This window comes from Triturus cristatus, chromosome 6 (assembly GCF_964204655.1).
Source record: "Triturus cristatus chromosome 6, aTriCri1.1, whole genome shotgun sequence".
Classification (NCBI taxonomy): domain Eukaryota; kingdom Metazoa; phylum Chordata; class Amphibia; order Caudata; family Salamandridae; genus Triturus; species Triturus cristatus.
The window spans coordinates 1,312,836,662-1,312,856,051 of record NC_140589.1 but is presented as its reverse complement, the minus strand read 5'-3'; the positions used below and the strand labels follow the sequence as shown (position 1 = coordinate 1,312,856,051).

The 19,390-nt window shown below is 50.1% G+C and overlaps 1 protein-coding gene across 1 annotated transcript in view; it reads left to right on the top strand.

Moving 5' to 3' along the window:
• The window catches only part of SHPRH (SNF2 histone linker PHD RING helicase), a 763,974-nt gene extending 757,633 nt beyond the window's left edge, over positions 1 to 6,341 (top strand). The window contains exon 30 of the mRNA XM_085612283.1: positions 4,400 to 6,341. Within this exon, the coding sequence (XP_085468409.1) occupies positions 4,400 to 4,496 (97 nt within the window). The 3' untranslated portion in view covers positions 4,497 to 6,341. The remainder of the gene's footprint in view (positions 1 to 4,399) is intronic.
• The last annotated feature ends 13,049 nt before the right edge of the window (positions 6,342 to 19,390 follow it).

Below are 19,390 nucleotides of genomic sequence, written 5' to 3'. Positions count from 1 at the left end.
ATGCCTTGGGTTTGACAAAGGTGTTTAAGATTTTAAATAGTTCCTTAGAGGAGTTGCCTGCCTGCTCTATTTTGTTGACAGTATGTTGTCTGCATGCTATCTTTATTTTGGCATGATATGAGCGTAAAGCTTCTTTAAATATTTGTTTATCTGCACTGTTTTTGACATCCTCCAGTTAGGCCCAAGCCTTTTATTAATTTGTTTTACACGAGAACCAAGGTTTGTTGGATCCAAAGTTCTTTCTAGAGAATGTTTTGTAGGGAGCCACGGTATCAAATGCATGGATGAGGGAGTCATTAAACCGTGCTAGTGCTGAGTTTGTCTTGTGAGTCGTCTGTCGTGGAAATAGAAAAAACTGCTTGAAAGGACTTCCGAGTGATGTTTTTCCCAGGTCTTGAAATAGATTCATTTTGGGCCTTAGGTTTATCGGGGAGGGTCATGATCGGGATTTGAAAACTGATCAGAAAGCGATCATCCAAATTAATGGCTGTGGAGTCAACTTGTGGTAGCCTAACAGTAGAGAAAATGAGGTTTAGCGTGTGCCCTGCTGAATGCGTAGGGTCGGTCCTTGTCAGAGGACGGTCTAATATTTCAAGACTTGCTAGCAGAATAGAAACATCGGGATCATAGGCAGCATCGGAGTGGTAGTTAAAGTCTCCTATCAAAAGGAAATCTTGTGCCGCTAGTACATAGGGTGCTAATGCTCTGTTAGATTGGGACTGAAATTATTTTGTTTTGCATTCCAAAGTCTTGAGCAACGATAGACAAAACTATTCTTGGCAAATGCCCGCTGGTAGAAACCTTCTTGCAATTCTTCTCCAGTCTCCTCAGAAGTGAGAATTATCATAGGAGAAATCCTATCAACTTAAACAGCATAAGAACAAAAATAAGAATGCTTTGCTTTTGTCATCCAGACAGCAAGTCCCACTGGAGGGAAAGGCCACTTTGACTTCTTCAGAGCTGATGTCTGTGCTCCTAAATCTTGAACCAACATTTCTGGTGCCTTTTACTGATGTTTCCAGACAGCAGCCTTCATGCAAGCCATGTTGGAGATAGTCAAGTCAGCTCCCCTACCGTCTATTGATCCATTAGCTATCAAGGTTGCTTCCGTTGTCATGGTCATTGTCTAATCACCATTGTTCTCTCTACCAGAAGGGTATCACACTAGGAGCCGAAGGATCCAGCCGCATTCACTTGGCCAGTTTTTTCCAAAACACAGAAGTGTCCAATTAACAGAGTGCATCCTGGCTTTGTTCTAAAAGAAGATGGCCTCTTTTGTGGACTAACAAATGTTGTATTAGGACAGATATGAAGGATTCCCCTCCTTCATATTTGTCCTACTTCACAAGCACTTACCTTCTTCACACTCCCTTTGGAGCAACCTTTTTCTCTAATGTAACATTGATTATGATGATCTGTGATATAAATATATATTTTTTAAACTAATGATTAAGAAATAAAATAGACACTGTTTGAGATATACTTTTGTGCCTTTGTGTCTCTTGGGGATATACATGTTTGGCTTTTGTAGGAAAATGGGGTAAATTAATGATATAATGCGAATTCTATATTTACCTGATATAGGTTTATTTGATGAATACCTCTCACAACTAAAGTGCAAGCTCAAAATTGTATAGGACCATTGTTTTCTATACCAAACGTTACCCAAGTCCTTGGACTTTTGTGGGTCACCCCATTATTATTGTGGATGGTTTCTAGGCTTCTAGTTAGTTGCTTGGTGATCTCATCATAGAGGATGTTCACATAGTACAACTTGCTAGTGTCTAGGTTGTGATTGACAGTTATTCTAGTGTTGCTTGGGTGCCATTTGAAGATCTTTCTCAACATTTTCAGGATGCAGTGACGATGTTGACTTGTGCGGTCATGTACAGTTTGCTGTTGATGTTTATTCTGAGGGTCCTGGCATGGGTGTTGGGTGTGGATCCAAGATCAGCTTGCCACCAGTTGGAGTCCCATGGTGAGGTGTTTTTGCCGAAGATCACTATTTCTGTCTTATTGTGTTGAGCTTGAGACACTTGGGTTTCATCCATTTAGCAAATTTGGCCATGCTAGCGGGGAACTTGTTCCCTGTGTTGGGGGTCTTGTCCAAGAGGGGTAGTATGAGTTGTGTGTCATTGGCGTTGGTGAGAATGTTGTTGTCATGTGTGCGGATGAAGTCGTCAGAAGGATCATGTTTATGTTGAAGAGGGTAGGGCCCAGCGATGAATCTTGATGCACTCCGTAGATGAGTTTGCGGGCTTCTAAGGAGTAAGTTGCCAGACTAAATGCTTGTGGTCTATCCATTAAGAAGGAGCAGATTCAGCGGAGAGCGGGTCTTTGGATGCCAATTTTGTGCAGGCAGCTGATGAGGATAGGGTGTGAGACCATGTCAAGTACTGCTGATAGATCCAGGAAGATGAGAGCTGCTGTTTATCCTCTGTCAAGGCTCATGCTAATCTTGTCTGTGATGAGTGCTGTTTATGTACTGTTGTTGGGCCTGAATCTGGACTGCTTGACATCGAGGAACTGGTAGTTGCTGAGGTGTTGGTTGATTAGTTTCTCGAAGACCTGTGCTGGATATGGTAGAAGGGAGATTGCTGGGTCAGTGCATGTTTTCGTAAGCAGAGGAATGACGGTGGCATGTTTACAGATGTCCGGGAATGTGGCTCAGTCGATGGAGGCGTTGATGATGGATGTTTGTACTTCACTGATCTGTAGGAGTCCATTGGTGAAGGTGGGGGATGCCAAAGATTTATTTGTTGCTGTTAGTGCAGGCATCGATCTAATCTGCAAGAGCTATGTGCTTGGTGTTCCGTATCTGCTGTTGATAGATACTTAGGGCTGATTTGAAGGTGTCTTTACATGTGGTGTTGTGACTAGTTCGCCATTTGCACTCCAATTGCTTGCATTTTGTGAGCCTGAGCTTCTCTATGTAACAACTGGCCTGTGGTCGGGCTCTTGCTGCTGGGTTGTGCTTAAGGAGAGCCAAGGTGGCATCGCATGAGGTTCTTGATGGCTTTCGGCAAGTTGCTGGTGTGCTTGGGCCGGCGCGCAGAGAGGACGGAAGCCCACTCCTCTTCTGTGATACTTTGTCGTGTGCAGGCATAGATAGATTTCAAGATCCTATTTCACAGATCTGGACAAATATTTCACCCTCAGATGGAACTTAGTACAGCAGATTTCAAAACTCTTATGCTGGTGTTATTTTACACCTTGAAAACATTTGTTAACAACTTCCAAATGTAATGTGCTGTAGGCAGATGCTGTTGTGTTTTAGTTTTTTTAACCAATTACTTATGCAAGCACAAGGGTCATTTTCCAAGAGCATTCACTTTATACTTCACAGCTTTCAGGTCATATGCCAAAAACTTCCAATTATTTACCTAGTTTCCATTTTGCCCATTCAATATATGCACCCTGATGCCAGTTATTTTCAGATTCGTAAGGTGACCACAAACAAAGGTTTGAGTCATGTCCCATAGGAGTAAACTGTGTCACTTAATAATGACGTTGAAAAGTCTTAGGGGTCTTCTAAACTCCAGACGGTTGACTGCTGGCCGGCCAAGTTCAGCTGAGGCAATATCTTCCACTCCCCTGGTAGAGGACTGCCCCGAATATTGTGATATGCCTGTTTTGGATGCCTAGCATCTTTGTGTCTTCAGTGGAGCCACTGCTGTGCAAGCATTGCGGAAGCCACTGAATGTTTTCCAAGCAGGCCCTACGTTTGATTCACTCACTATACAAAGTATTTTGTTGTAAGAATAAGCTCAAAGGCAGGAGTTAATGCATGGATAACCAAATAGCTATGGCCCCACCATGCAGGGAGTTTTCTTCCTGCACGGTGGGGCCATTGTGAACTTTTCCTTGCCTGAACCACCATGTACTGCATGGCAGTCCCAGTTTGGCAAAACTACTGATGGTCGACCTGCCCTAAATAGGGCGGGGGACAATCACTATCAACTGACTGCCCATGTGACAGATGGGCCGGCAAGTCAGTGGTTTCTGATAGCAGATTAAGCTCAGGCTCTGCCTTCAGAAAATAAATGGCAAACAAATGCACAGTTACAGTAAACTCCATTCTTTCCTACTATCGATTTTGAACACACTCAATACATTTCATGGGCCTTCATTAGTTATCCTTTTACATTGAATGTCTTAGTAGAAGGTTTGTGTGAGTAGTTAATTTCTAGTTAGCCTTTAATGTCCTGATAAACCATATGCCTTTTTGACTGTTTTTGCATTGGTGACGCTAAATAAGTCTGTAGAGTATGTGGCTCCATCTAAATGCATCGATTGATTTAATCATTGTTGTAGTATCATAATGTTCAAGTAAACAGCCTATCATTTATCTACTAGATATAAATCCTAGATTAATCAGGTTAATTATGCTCTTTTGCAGCCACACCAGCTCTTCTATGAAGCAGTCAGAAGTCTCAGTCTTGACAGTAGCAGATCTTGCAGACCTTTTCACAGCAGAAACCGAAGATCTTGGATAAAGAAGGAATTTAAACAGCATTTCACTGAAGTGTGCACATGGATAGGTTTCATGTTATAACCATTGAAATCCACAAGCACGTTTATTCCTTATGAAACACATTTGGTTCTCCTAAATGTTTTTTTTGTTTATGGATTTTCAGCTTGGTGTGTAGCCTTAATACTTTTGTGAAAACCTAAAACTCAGCAAATTGTCCAATTAACCTAAGCAAAGAGGTCTCTGTACATATTCCATTACACAACATTTCCATTCCTTCCCCTTTTCTCCCATTGTGGATGAGGATCCAGCAACTGCATACTCAGCCATGCAAGTTTTGCAGTCATAATTGATGGTTTTGCCCTTTTACAAGTGTTTTCCTGCTCCACATATGTCATTATTTATTACACTTTATTATTTCCTGTTTTATTAATGCAGTGATTTTTTAGAACAAGATTCCTTTTGCACTTCTAGACTTGCACACAAGCAAAGGCTGTTCATCAGCTATTAAAAGGAGTCACTTTTAAGATTCTATTGAATGTACCATCTGGACATGTATGAGAACAGATCCAGTGATGGGAATGGTTTCTGCCTCTGCACAGATAGATAGATGCCTTTGCCATTAATACTGTCCCAGTTTTAAGTCTATCTTCCTTGCGAGTTTGTAAACGCTAAAAGACAATTCTTACTGTTTTAATATTTTAAGAGCGCAAATTATCCCTTAGAACGTAATAGCCATTCTAACATAAGACAAAACAACTGCCCTGCCTCGTTGTAGTGCACTGACTTGGACTGTGTTGGTCACATTAATCTCTGACAAGAACACTTGTATGTCACAGGAAATTCACTAGAACATTTGATGCAGTCCAAAAACATGCAGTAAGACTCAAACTTGGTCATCACAGCCCACCCTCAAATCTCTCCACTTGCAGCCAGTCGAGTAGTGTTCTTTTTTAAGGCAATAGTGAATAGTCCAGAAAATGTAGGTTACATTATGTACGCTGATGAGACACAACTAAATATATGAATCTTCTTGAACAATATGATAACCAACAAGTTAGGGATATCCTCACACATCTACAATCTACAATGCAGAGCAGTTGACAATACCAAAAACAGAAGTTTTGGTTTTAGGGGCTATTACTCCTGCTCTAGTACCATAAGAATGGGCCTCACCTACCGCCTTCAAATACTGTGTATAATCAGTGACCTGCCTTCAGTCACTAACTATCTTCTGATAGAGATTTCCAGCCATAGATTCCTCACCTTCTGAATATTCCCCAGGCATTAGAATGGATCTGGAAACGTTTCAGCAGTAGCTCTGCCTCCTGGAAGATGACGCCTTGCAGATCCTCCCTGATGCCGTTCCACTCCAGAAATGACTTTCGGGACCTAAATAGGCGCCACTTCCTGGCAGTGTTGCCATGCACTGACTCCAGTTCTATTCTTTCCACGCCATCAGATGAGGATCCATATCTATGTCTTTGTGTCTCTCGGAGACTATTTACCTCAGAATTCTTCTCATGGTGCGAGAGCTGTCGTCCCCTCCCCAAACAGCAGGTTTTAAGCCTTGTAGATATTCTTGTAAAAATATATCTGTGACCGAAATTCATCAGGAATGTCTGTGATGGTTGAGGTTGAGCCTTTACTCAAAAGCCTGCAACGATTGCGTGTAGATAAACCCAAAGGTCATTTGGGACTGTGAGGTGAAGCTTTATGTTGCCAAGCACAAAAGAAAACTCCATGATGTGGCTGCTCCAAGTCATTCCCTGCATCCAAGGTTCAATCCCTGTCATGTTACTGCTCTCTGAGTCTCCGAAGTCACTCAAAAGGCCGCGGTTCATGATGGTCCAAGTCCTTATGTAAATCCAAAAAAGAAGCACTAGAAATCGAAGCAGGACTCCGCTCCATTGCATCGCCTTCGTAGGCATGGAGGCGGCACCATTGTTCTTGATCTCACTCCCGAAGTCAGCCTACTTCTAAGCCGATCCCCCTACTCATGGTGGCACAACTTGATTTTCAAAACGAAAAGTTCAACACAGCTACACTTCAACTTTTCAGATCCTTGCCCACTGCCACTGGCACACCTTCAAGCCTCAAGGAGCCTAAAGGTCTTCCATCTAGAATCCACCGATGGGTATGTCCTCATGGCCAGTTGGAACCTCCGAGCCCATACTGCCTCCGGCTCCACTTCCAACCCCGCAAACTGCGCTGGCTACATCGACTCCAATCCCAACTTCAAGTACGCCGGAGGAGGTGGACCCGATTGGTCTCTCCAATGTCGAGTCGGTGCCAATATAACATTGACCAAAGTCACTCCTAATTCCGCCCAAGGGGCCACTTCCCCCACTGGATTTTCCACACCCACAATAGAGGCAGCACACACAGCTTTGACTTTTTGGGACAGACTCTGCCAATGAGTATGACCTGAATGATGAGTTCGCCCAACCCTTTAGTGATTATTTGGCACGAGGCTTACAGGAAGCTAGTGGCATCAATACCTTCCCAGAGATAGCTCTTTTGTCTCCCCCTGGACCAGCCAAGGAGAAATCCGCTTCTTACGCCATGGTGATGTGTAGGGCAGCCATAGTTCTTGATCTCCATCTCCCCACTTTGGAGGTCAAAACAAGTCTGTTAACGGAAGTCTTTCAACCAAGACAGACTTCTTCTGAGCCCCTTCTCCGATTTAACGAGGTATTGACAGTCACGTTATTGTGGACTCGGCTTAAACTTGTTCTCGCCTCCCAGTCAGTCGACAAATTGCCAGGCGCCATCGCCCTGCTCCAGGCAACCCTGCTTTCCTCTTGCAACACCCTTCACACTAGAGCCTTGTGGTGTAAGCCTGTTCGATATGGTCTAATCGAAATACGTTCCCTACCACTCCACCTGACATGGAATCAAAGCGAGTGAAAACGTTTGACGAACTTGTATTTTCTTCCACTAGTATGACCCTCCTATCTGTGAACACCAGCTGGTTATTGGGACGCCACTCGCATGGTCTTAGGGATTCAGTGGCGCAAGTCCTCCTTGGGTGCCTGAAGACCTTCGACCTGTCCTAGCTCAAGCAATCCAAAATGGTTGTGATTTGGCCTAGTTCACAAGTTTTTGTGGCTTGGGCACCACCAATTCCATCGGGCAGGCCATAGGCACCAGAGTTGCCATTTGCCGTCATGTGTGTCTGCAATCCACTGGATTCTCTGGCGAAGTCCACTCCTCCTTGATAGACATGCCTTTTGAAAGGAATCACCTGTTTGGGACCAAGGCTGATTCCGCTCTCAACCATTTTAAGGAGAGCAGGGCTAATGCCAGCTTTCTTGGACTCTCTGCCCCTCCTCACCAACTGCAAACTTTCCAGTGCTTGTTTCGCAGCTTTTGCCGAGGTGCCTCTAACCACCAGCTTGTCCAGCTTCCTCTGGGCAGGGCACGCGGCAGTATTTTCAGTCGTGGCTAAGATGCCCACCACCCACACGGCCAAGATCAATTAGCGTTCCATCCAGTCTACCACCCCCCTGCAACCCCACCTGGCAAATATCTTTAGAGTGCCTTTAAGGACAGCCACCCAGTGAGAGGCAGAATCCTTCAATTCTTTCCAATTTGGCAAACAATCGCTTTGGGCAGGTGGGTCCTGCAGATAGTTTGCAGGGCTTCAGCCTTATTCCTTTCTTCCCTTCCACACTTTCCACCACCCCCATCGTCTGGTGCCCAAGAAAGACCTTTGGACTATTTTAGATCAGCACCCTCTCAACCTCAAAATGCTCATCCTGGCTAAGATTTTGTCTGCACTGTAATCTGGAGACTGGATTGTGGCATTGGACCTGCAGGACGCTTATTTTTATATTCCTGTGCCGCCCACCCAGCCGCACTAACTGCAGTTCATGATGAGACAGGAGCATTTTCAGTTAGCTGTGCTCCCATTTGGTCTTACCAGTGCCCCTCAGGTGTTCACAAAAGTGATGGCAGTGGTGAGCAGCACTCCTGGAGTGCCAGTCTCCCCCTACCTTGATGACTGATGTTAAAGGCGCGCTAGCCCCAGGCAGTCGTCAACCACCTCTAGGCTACAGTGAACCTGCAGTCATCTTTGGAGTCCACTATTGACATGCCAAAGTCACACCCGACTCCTCAGACACTCCCCTTCATCGTAGCCATTCTGGACAGGGTTCAGTTTCGTGACTTTCCACTCGAAAAGAGAGTCCAGGACATTCAGGCTAACAAAGACTGAGATGGAATAAAAAATAGACTTTGTCTTGAAACATACTCAAGAGCCACTGTGAAGTGAAATGACGTACAAGGTACTTACCTTCAGTAATGATGTATCTGGTAGAGACGATTCTAGCTGCAGATTCCTTAACGTAGAATTATCCCCAGGCGTGAGACTGGAGCAGGAAAACTTTCTATGCCCCAGCATCCCTGCGCGTCGGGGGCGGACCACGCGACTCCGCCCTGACGTCTTCCATGGCCGTGACGTCAGCGAGGTCACATAAGCCCCACCCCGGCGCGCTGACATCAGTTTTCTTCGGGGAACTTTTCCGCGCCACGACACGGAGCCATCACTAACAAAACTGTGGTGAGTATGGGAACAGTGTGCGAAAAAGCAGTGAAACAGAAAAGAGAAAAAACGAAAGATGAGGAACAGCACCAGTTGGAAAAGTGCCAAGCACTAAGGTACAAAAAGCCATAGCGGGGGAAAGCCATAGCAGTGAAAGAGCAGAGCACCGCTCCGAGGAACACCCTTGCAAGCTAAGGCTACACCCTCCCTGGAGGCAGAAAGCGTGTGAAAAACACCATAGCAGAAGAGAGAGAGAGACTGCAATCACAATCGACAACAGCGAAGGGCAACAAGCCCGGAACAGAGGAATAACAGCAATTCACCCCCAGACGACACCATCAAGGAGGGCCGTATCCCCTGAAAGGAGCAAAAAGGCCGAGGCACTGGCAAAAAAAAAAAAAACTTAGAGGCCTGCAAGGGAATCAGAAACCCCAAGCAAGTAAAAGGGAGAAGAGTAAAAGTAGGCCCCTACACTGGAGAAAAAACCAGGGTGGAGGGATACAGAAGCACACATGAACCAACCGACCATGTATCATAAGGGAAGGGGTGGAACAATCGAGCAGAACGAAGCATCCTGTCCGGGAAGAAGCGAAGCGAAGCGGACACCCACAGACGATAAGCCACCCGGAGGCGAGTGCAGAAAACCAAAATGAAGGTCCTCGCAGAACGGGGAGGAAGGGTGGGCCGTGAAGGAATCTGCAGCTAGAATCGTCTCTACCAGATACATCATTACCAATGGTAAGTAACTTGTACATCTGATAGAGACTACTAGCCGCAGATTCCTTAACGTAGAATAGATACCCTAGCCAAACCCAGAGGGGAGGAAGGCCTGCGAGAGAACCTCCCCAGTAGGAAGAAACACAGGGCCCCAGCAGGGGGCGTGCAACGGGGACAAGAAGGGCGGCCCAGCCCCCACCAAGCAGAAGTAAGCAAGAACAAGGCGAAGGGAAGACTAGGAGACCCCAAGCCCATTCAAGGTACAACGGCCACAAACCCTCGTACGGACAGACAGCCAGCCGCAGAGGAGCACCCAGGAGGAAAAGAACGACCCCAACTCCAGGGAGAAGAGGTGGAACTGGAGGCAGAGCCTGCAGTAGGAAAACACACAGCGATAGAGAACAGCTGAACAGGCATCAGCCGCAAGGAAGCAGGCAAGGCAGGAACGGCTCCACAGCCAAGAAAAGCAGGCATAAGAAGAAAGGCACAGGTGCGCAAAGCCCCAGAAGAAGGCACAAGGGAACACAATAAGGGCCACGGCGGTGGACCAGAGCAGGCGTGCGCAGCTGGCAGGTGACAGTACCATGGAGCAGTGCAACCAGAACAAGCCAGGCCGAGGGCAGAGGCCAGGGAAATTGAGAACAATCCCCAAAGAAGGATCGTTCAATAGAACCCCACCGACCCACGTAGAGAAGTGGGACCAGCCAGAAGAGAAAAAGGGGAGACACGGAGGACGAACCCAAGCCGTCAACCAGAACACAGGAAAGCCAGGAGAAACCTAGCCCCCCTGGAACACCGGACAGAGGGCCAGGCTGAAATGCCAGACAGGAAGGCGGAAATGCCACAACACGACACTGTAGACAGCATGCCAGACTGGTTGAGCGATGTAGCGAACACCGAGAATGAAGGAACCTGGAGCAGCGCAAGCTGCACCCGGACAAGACACAAGAGACCACACCAGCGGTATACAGTCATCCCAGGAAAGGCAGGGAACCTGAAAAAGGGTGACCATACCATCCCCGCGCAGGACAGAGCTATGCAATAGCTACAAGTACCCCACATAGGTATGATACGTCCCAAGAAAACATGGGAACACCTCTTAGAGAAAAATCCAGCAGCAGAGGACAAGAACATAAAGGACCTGCAGATAGAACCACAGATGGCTTGCCAAGCAGCCAAACTAAAAATATACAGAAGGCCCAACCTGAGGACACATACGGGTGTACCAACAACCAAAGAACCACAAAAGCCAAGAGGGCTGTACCAGCAGCCAACCGCACAAAGGGGTCAACCTAAGGACCCCGAAGGCACGCCAACCCACACAGAATACACAGATGGTCCAACCGAACCACTAGACCCCCGAAAAAAGGGTGGGATAACACAACCCATAAAGTAGCAGAGTACCGACAAGCCAAGTTTACGGAGGGGGAGGAGGACGAAGCCCCGCAAGGAGCCGCTGAATGGCGGCATCCGCATGGGTGTTAAACAAAAGCACCCCATCAAAAGGCAGGTCAACCAGACACTCCCTAACATTCTCAGGGAAAACGCTATCCCTCAACCAAGCATGGCGACGGAGAGCTACTGAACTTGCCATAGTGCGGCCGAGAGCATCAGAAACATCCAGGGCCGAATGAAGAATAAACGCGGCTAACTCCCGGCCATCCATCACATGGCGCCGCAGATCAGCGCAGACACCTTCTTGAGAGGCACAAGACAGAAGGGACTCCACGGAATCCCACAAGCTGGAAGTAGCCCTGGCCAACACACAAAGCGTATTGAGCGCTCGCAAAGCAGCACTAGAGGAAGCGAAGATGTTACGCCCCCATGAATCCAACCACTGCGCCTCCCGTGACAGAGGAAACAACACCAAAGGTAAGGAAGGAAAAGCAGTCTGCAAAAGAGGCCCCAGGGTAGAAGGGTAGCAAGAAAGGCAAACTGGATCGTGCGGAGCAGGACGGTGGCGGTGGAGGGGCGACTGGGGCACCGGATCCCCCGTGGCAGGACGCCCCCAGAAGAGAATTATGGAGCGAAGCTTCGAATGGAAGAAGCAGCTCCTGTCCACCGGAGCCCTGATGGAGAACCTCAAGCAAATGGTCCGTAGGGAATGGGGTGACGGGGTCGCCCATGTGCAAAATGCCAGCGGCCGTGGAAATGGCCCGGGCAAAGGCTGCACTCGCCTCTGTAGGGCATTGTGGGGGGGGAAGCAATTCCTCCATGGGTGACGGCTGTAAACTAAGCCGGCCATCCCCACGTCCAGCTGGAGGTAGAAATGGCCAGCCCCGGAATGGTGGAAGATTCACGGAAAAGTGAGGGACCTAAGGTGCCTCTGGGGAAGGCTGTGGCCGCAGGGACGGCAAAGAGCCCTCCCTGGAAGACGCCGGGGAAGAAGAGACAAAAAGTTGACGAACCTCCGGAGAGGAGGGGGCCTCTGGAGATGAGTCGACGACCCGTCGCCGGCACGGCGCCGTGGAGTCCGCCACAGGCGCCGGCGTGATGTCGAACAGCGCTGGAGGGGACGCCGAGTCACCCTCCTTCACCAATGGCGCCCTAGGAGAATGGGGCGGGGGCGGCTCCGGACTGGCGAAAGCCGACTCGACCTGTGATAAAGCAGCCGCCTGCATGGAGAGGCGAGAGGGACCCGGGGACGCGCCCCGGACCCTAGCCAGAACCTGCGGCGCCCCAGGGCCGACAGCCGTCGGCGCCCGAGCGGCATCAGCTCGGGTTCTGGAGGAGGACTCGGGGCGAGCCTCGAGTCCCTATGACCTCCTGCGACACCACAGGGACCCCCTTCAGGGGTTTGCGGCGAGGCAGAGGCACCGTGGGCCAAAGAGGGGAACCCCGTAGGGTCGCACCCCGGTGACACCACACCTTCAAAACCTGAAGCCGAACCCGTCGGCGCCGGAGCCGCCGGCGATGCCGCAGAAGGCCCCGCACGTGGCAAGGGATCCGGGGACGTCCCAGGCAGAGGAGGAGGGGCCAAGGAAGCCTGCAGAGCCGCAGCAAAGGCCTCCATTTGGGCCCTGGACGCCCGACGCTGGGAAACGGCGGGTAGGGTGGCTACGAATGAGGCCGCAGGTCCCGCGGAGAACACGCGCCCTCCGCAGAGCGGGGACCAGGCCTCGGGGACAAGCTATAAGACTTACCAACGGGCGAGCGACGTCCTAGGGGCCTCGGTGACGAGCGATGTCGGAATCGGAAGCGTTGGACGGTCGCGGAGACGTCACCGATCTGGACAACCGGGCCGAAAGGAGTTGCATCCGGCGCTCCTGCCGGGACGTAAGCTTCAGATGCTGGCAAGCGTCGCAGTCCGTGGAATCATGGTGCTCGCCGAAACACCACATGCAAATAGGATGAGGGTCCGTCGCCGACATCTGACGCGCACAAGACGAGCACGCCTTAAAGCCTGAAGGCATTCGCACACTGTCCCACAACGCAAAGCGTGAAAAGAAGGCCTGAAAACAGGTCAGGGACATGATCCGGATCGGCGTTGCATGCGGAAAAGAAGGAAACTGATGTCAGCGCGCCGGGGTGGAGCTTATGTGACCTCGCAGACATCACGCCGTGAACGACGTCAGGGCGGAGTCACGTGGTACCACCCCCCGGCGCGCAGGGATGCTGGGGCAAAGAAAGTTTTCCGGGTCCAGTCTCACCCCTGGGGATAATTCTACGTTAAGGAATCTGCGGCTAGTAGTCTCTATCAGATAAATGAACTATGAAAAAATCAAAGCTAAATAGGTTTCCTGGTGAAGAAGTAATCTGTTGCACTGAATTTTTGAAATTTTTGTCCTTAGCTGACAGTAGTGACCAATCCATCTCTTCTCGGTTGGGGCATCCATCAGGGAGAGGTGGTGGTCAAAGGCCACCACCGCTCCCTGACTCCACATCAACCTTTTGAGTTCTGGCTCCACATCAACCTTTTGGAGCTGAGGGCCTCCTGCTTGGCGTTGAAAGCCTTCCTCCTGTCTATCAAGGGAAGGCTGGTACAGTTGCTAACAGACAACACCACCGCCATTGAGTACTGCAACAAGCAGGTTGGGGGTGATGACCACAAAGGAATTTACCTAGTGGTGAACTACCTGGCAGAAGCATTGAATACCAGGGCAGACAAGCCTAGCCATTGATGCGTAGGCAATCATGAATGACAGTTACACCCGGCGGTGGCGCATGTTCTTATGTGAAAGAGACTATTAGTTATGGATTCCTTACCTTAGAATTACCCCCAGGTGTCAGACTTGATCCGGATAATTTTTCTTCAGCAGTACCCCTGCGCGTTGGTAGGTGGCTTCGGGCGACTCCACGTTCATCAGCGGCGTCGTGGATGCTAGAATGACATCACGGTATCTACTTAGATGCCGCCCCTGAGCGCTGACCTCAGTTCTTCCACGCCAGCCAGCGTAGATCCGGAGAGCGGTACCCTAATCACTTTTTGACGTACTGTTTTGTTGACTTCATTTAGAGTTGTTTGACTCCTGGTGCATAAGGATGTCACATTGGCGAACCGGCTTCAAGCCTTGTGGCTCCTGCCACAAGCTGATGTTTGTGATGGACCCACATCTCGTGTGCCTCTGGTGTCTAGAGTGCGACCACAACTCGAAGTCGTTCTCTGACTGCCGGGCCATGGCCCCGAAGTCTTTGCGGGAGCAGTCCCAAAAGCTTCTGGAGGCCCTGCAGTCGGCTCTGTGCGAGGTCCCGTCGAGAGGGAGGTGGCCTACCAGTCGCGGAGCCACCATCACCACTCCTCGTCGAAGTCTTCGGGTAAGTTGAAGCAGAAGATGAAGGCGAAGAAGCACCGTCGCTCTTCGCCTTCTCCTCATCCGTCGGCCGACGAGACAAGGGATGCGGATGGTCGTCATCCGTCGGCTCCGCCCGTGGAGCCTGCTGGGTCGGCTCCAAGTTTCCCCCCCTTTCGGGGAGCCGGAGTGAGCCCTGCCCAACTTGGCACATTTTACAAAGCTCTCCACTCCATCTTTCGGCAACCCGACTCCGCTGGCGTGCCTTCGGAAACCGGTTGGATCCTCAGCCGGTGTCGATCCCGGCCTCCACCTCGTCCTAGACCAACGCCGGTACCGGAGCTACCGGTACTTTTGTGCCAATATTCTATCCTGGTGTTCTCTATCGCCCTGAGTGGCAGCCAGGAGAGGGTGAGGAGGACTGGAAGGGGTCTGTTGACTCTCTTGCAGATCAACTTGAAGATCCAGACTGGAGAGAGGAGTTGGGTGATGCCTGTGGTCTGGATACCTCTCCAGACCATGGTTTCCTTTCTCCCCCAATCATGGCTACGGAGGAGGGACCCTCCTACGCTGTGGTGTTGCGTAGGGCGGCTGAGGTCCTGGGCCATGAGCTTCCTACAGTGGCAGTAAGGACTAACCTCCTGACTGAGGTGCTTCAACCGGCAGCGGCCTCTTTGGAGCACCTGCTGCCGTTCAATGGGCCCTCATGGAAATCCTTCTGGGCACTTGGTCCAAGCCCAGCACAGGGGCTCCTGAGGATAGAATGATTGCCCAACGCCCCCGCCCAGCTCCGGGCAACCCCATTTTTCTCTCCCAACATCCTACCCCTAAGAGCTTGGTTGTACAAGTCTCTACTTCCAAAGGCTTGTTCCCTACTGCTCCCCCAGATAGGGAATCCAAGAAGCTGGAACACCTTGGGAAGCTTGGGACTGTGGTCGGTGAACACAGCATGTCTATTGGACAGTTACACTCACCCAGTGTGATATATGGTTGAGCAGATGTTTTGCGCACTGCCTGGAGGGGGCCTGGGCTGCACTCTCCCGTGCGTTTGCCGACGGGAGACTTGCAGCAAAGTTTGCCATTCGCTGCGGACTGGACACCACCGACTCGCTAGGCAGGACTATTTCAACGTTGGTAGCCCTGAGACGCTACTCCTGGCTGAGATCCACTGGCTTCTCGGGTAATGTCCAATCTACATTTTTGGACATGACCGTCGCTTGTTTGGCAACAAGGCAGACCACGCGCTTGAGCGCTTCAAGGATTCTCTGACTATGGTCAGGTCCTTGGGCCTCGCGACTACATCTTGCCCCTTGCTGTCTGCCTTTCGCCCCTTTCGTGGCTACGGAAGGGGTGCCCCGCCACGTTCCACCCAGAGCCACAGGCTGGCACACGCTGCTCAGCCTCTGCGCAGCCGGGGACTTGGGACACAGCGTTGTGGGTCAGCGGGCGGGCCAGTCCACCAGTGCCCCCTCTGCAGCAGCCTCCAAACCCTCCAAGTCCGACCTTTCAGGGCCACCAGTTGCCCAAGAAGGACAAAGGCCTGCGTCGTATCTTGGATCTCAGTAAGTCAACCGCTTCCTCCAGAAGGAGAAGTTCAAAATGTTGAAATTGTTGACATTAGATCAGGTCCTGTCTGCCCTCGACCTTGGAAACTGGATGGTAGAGTTGGACTTGCAGGACGCCTATTTCACATCCCCATCCTGCCTGCCCACCGAAGTTACCTACGGTTCACAGTAGGCCACGAGCATTTTCAGTTCACCATGCGCCACTTGGGTGTTCACGAAAGTGATGGTGGTGGTCGCAGCTCATCTGCGCAGTGCCGAAGTCACACCTGATTCCCTCTCAGAAGCTCCTTTTCATCGGGTGGTTCTGGACATAGTGCAGTTTCGGGCCTATCCTCCGTAGCAGCGAGTCCGGTATATTCGGGCTATGATTCCGATCTTTCAGCCTCTATCCCGGGTTTCAGTCAGAATGACTGAGGCTGCTGGGCCTCATGGCCTCCTGCATCCTACTGGTGGATCATGCCAGGTGGCACATGCGGGCCCTGCGGTGGGACTTGAAGTTCCAGTGGACACAGCATCAGGGGAATCTTTCTGATTGCGTCCAGATCTCAAAGGGCACTGCACACCAACTGCTCTGGTGTCTGACGGAACAGGATTGGGTCAACGGCAGGTCCCTCTCCCTTCCCCACCCAGAGTTCACAATGGTGACAGATGCATCACTTCTGGGGTGGGGCGGCCACAAGGGGGAGGCGGAGATCAGATGCCTCTGGACTCTGGCAGAGTACGGGCTCCACATCAACCTTCTGGAGCTCCGGGTGATTTGTCTTGGACTGAAGGCATTCCTTCCCTCTGTCAAAGGAAGAGTAGTGCAGGTGTTTACGGACAACCCCACCGACATGTTGGTATTGCAAAAAACAAGGCAGGGTGGGGTTGTGGACCCTCTGTCAGGAGGCCCTTCGTCGCTGGAAGTGGCTGGAACATCAGGGCATATCCCTGGTGGTTCACCACCTGATGGGTTCCCTGAACGCCAGGGCGGACTATCTCAGCCGCCGGTGCATGATGGATCACAAATGGCGTCTTCACTCGGAGGTGGTGCAAGGTCTCTTTCAGCAGTGGGGGGAGCCTTGGTTAGATCTATTCACCACCGAAGGGAACGCGCAATGTCAGCAGTTCTGAGCGTTGGAATTTCCAAGGCTGCACCCGATCGTCAACACTTTTCTTCGTAAATGGAGTTTCTGTCTTCTATATGCCTTTCCACCTATACCACTTCTGCCCAAAGTGCTGAAGAAGATCAAGCGCGACCGAGCCCAAGTCATTCTTGTGGCTCCAGACTGGGCACGAAGAGTCTGGTATCCAGAGCTCTTGCACATGGCCATCGATCCTCCGATCAGACTGCCTCTTCGGGAGGATCTTCTGTCGCAGCAGCAGGGGACGGTCCTCCACCCGAACCTGTCCAGCCTCCACCTCCTTGCCTGGAGATTGAGCAGCAACAGTTGACAGCTTTCAACCTTCCTCCTGAAGTCTGTAATGTCATCTTGGCAGCCACACGTCCCTCCACTAAATCGGTATACGACTGCAGATGGAACAAATTTGTGACATGGTGCACAGCAAACGCTGTGCATCCCCTTTCTGCCCCTCTTTCTAAGGTTCTCCTCTTCCTTCTTTCTTTGGCCCAGCAGGGCTCTGCTCTGGGCACCCTTAAAGTCTATCTTTCGACCGTTTCGGCCTTTCTTCGCCTTCCAGATCAACCTTCTCTTTTCAAGTCCCCTATTGTAAATAGGTTTCTAAAGGGTATTACTCATCTCTTTCCACCTATCCCTTTCGTAATACCCCAGTGGGACTTGAATCTGGTTCTGACTTATCTGATGCGTGGTCCCTTCAAGCAATTACATAATTGTCCTCTCAGACTTTTAACTCTGAAGACTGCCTTTATGTTTGCCATCTCCTCTGCACGCAGGGTGAGTGAGCTTCAGGCTCTTTCTTCTAAGCCTCTTTTCCTTGCTGTCCATCTGGACAAGGTTGTCCTTCGAACTCGATCTTCTCTTCTTCCCAAAGTGGTTACCTCTTTCCACATAGGACAGACCATCACTTTGCCCACCTTCTTCCCGCCCTCGCATCCTTCTAAAGAGGAAGAGAGGCTCCACCGTCTGGATCCAAAACGTGCGCTCTCATTTTACACAAGACAATTCTGCGTGGATGATCAGCTCTTTGTTGGCTATGTGGCCACCAAGAAAGGTCGGGTGTGCAAAAGCGAACCATCTCTCGATGGGTCGTTCTTTGCATTAAAATTAGCTATTCCTTGGCGAAAAAGGAATCTCCAGTAGGATTGCGTGCCCATTCCACCAGGGCGATGGCAGCCACTACTGCTTTGGGACGTGGAGTCCCCAGAGTGACATCTGCCAGGCAGCCACGTGGGCATCACTGCCACAGGTTCACTAAACATTACTGCCTGGATAGTCAAGTCCTGAGAGACGGCTTCTTTGTCCGTTCAGTTCTCCAGGACTTTCTGGTGTGAACTTGGTTTGCAGACCCACCTCCGGGGTTGGTATTGCTGGGGTATCTATTCTAAGTTAAGGAATCCATAACTAATAGTCTCTAGATGAACAAGTTACCTATATCCGGTAACAATATATCTGTAAGAGACATATATATTAGTTATGGATTCCTTACCGCCACACCCATCCTCCCTGTTCTGCGAACGGACTTCTAGGGTAAGGGACTCCCTTTCAGGGCCCTAGTTTTATGCCCCAGTGGTCAGTGTTTTGCATGGCTCTGTGCTTCTGGCGTGGAATGTCATGTAAAAAACTGACGTCAGTGTGCAGGAGCTGCATCTAAGTAGATACCGCAACGTCATTCCAGCGATCACGATACCAACGATGAAAAATTCTCTGTTTCCATCCTGACGCCTGGAGGTAATTCTAAGGTAAAGAATCCATGACTAATATATGTCTTTCACAGATATATCGTTACCAAAGGTAAGTAACTTGTTCTTCCGCACATGGGGAGAGCCTTAGCTTGATCTGTTCACGGCGGAGAATGCGCAATGTCAATGCTTTTCGGCTTTGAAATTTGTAAGGAGTCTGCCGCTCGGAGGAGTGTTCCGCCTCGAGTGGAACTCGAGACTCCTGTAAGCCTTCCCACTGATACCATTCCTGCCAGAGTTTTCAAGAAGATCCGGACAGACTGGGCTCAGAGAGTATGGTTTACAGAACTCCTTGGATTGAGCATATGTCCTCTGTAAGGAATTAATGTCACAACAGCAGGTCAGAGTTCTGCACCCGGGCTTCACACACTCAAACTTCATGGAAATTGAGCTGCGACAGCAACACCTTCAACCTTCCTCCAGAGGTGATTGATGTCATCTTGGCAGTCAGGTGTCCCACAACAAAAACTGTATACGCCTGCCGGTGGGACAGATTTCTGG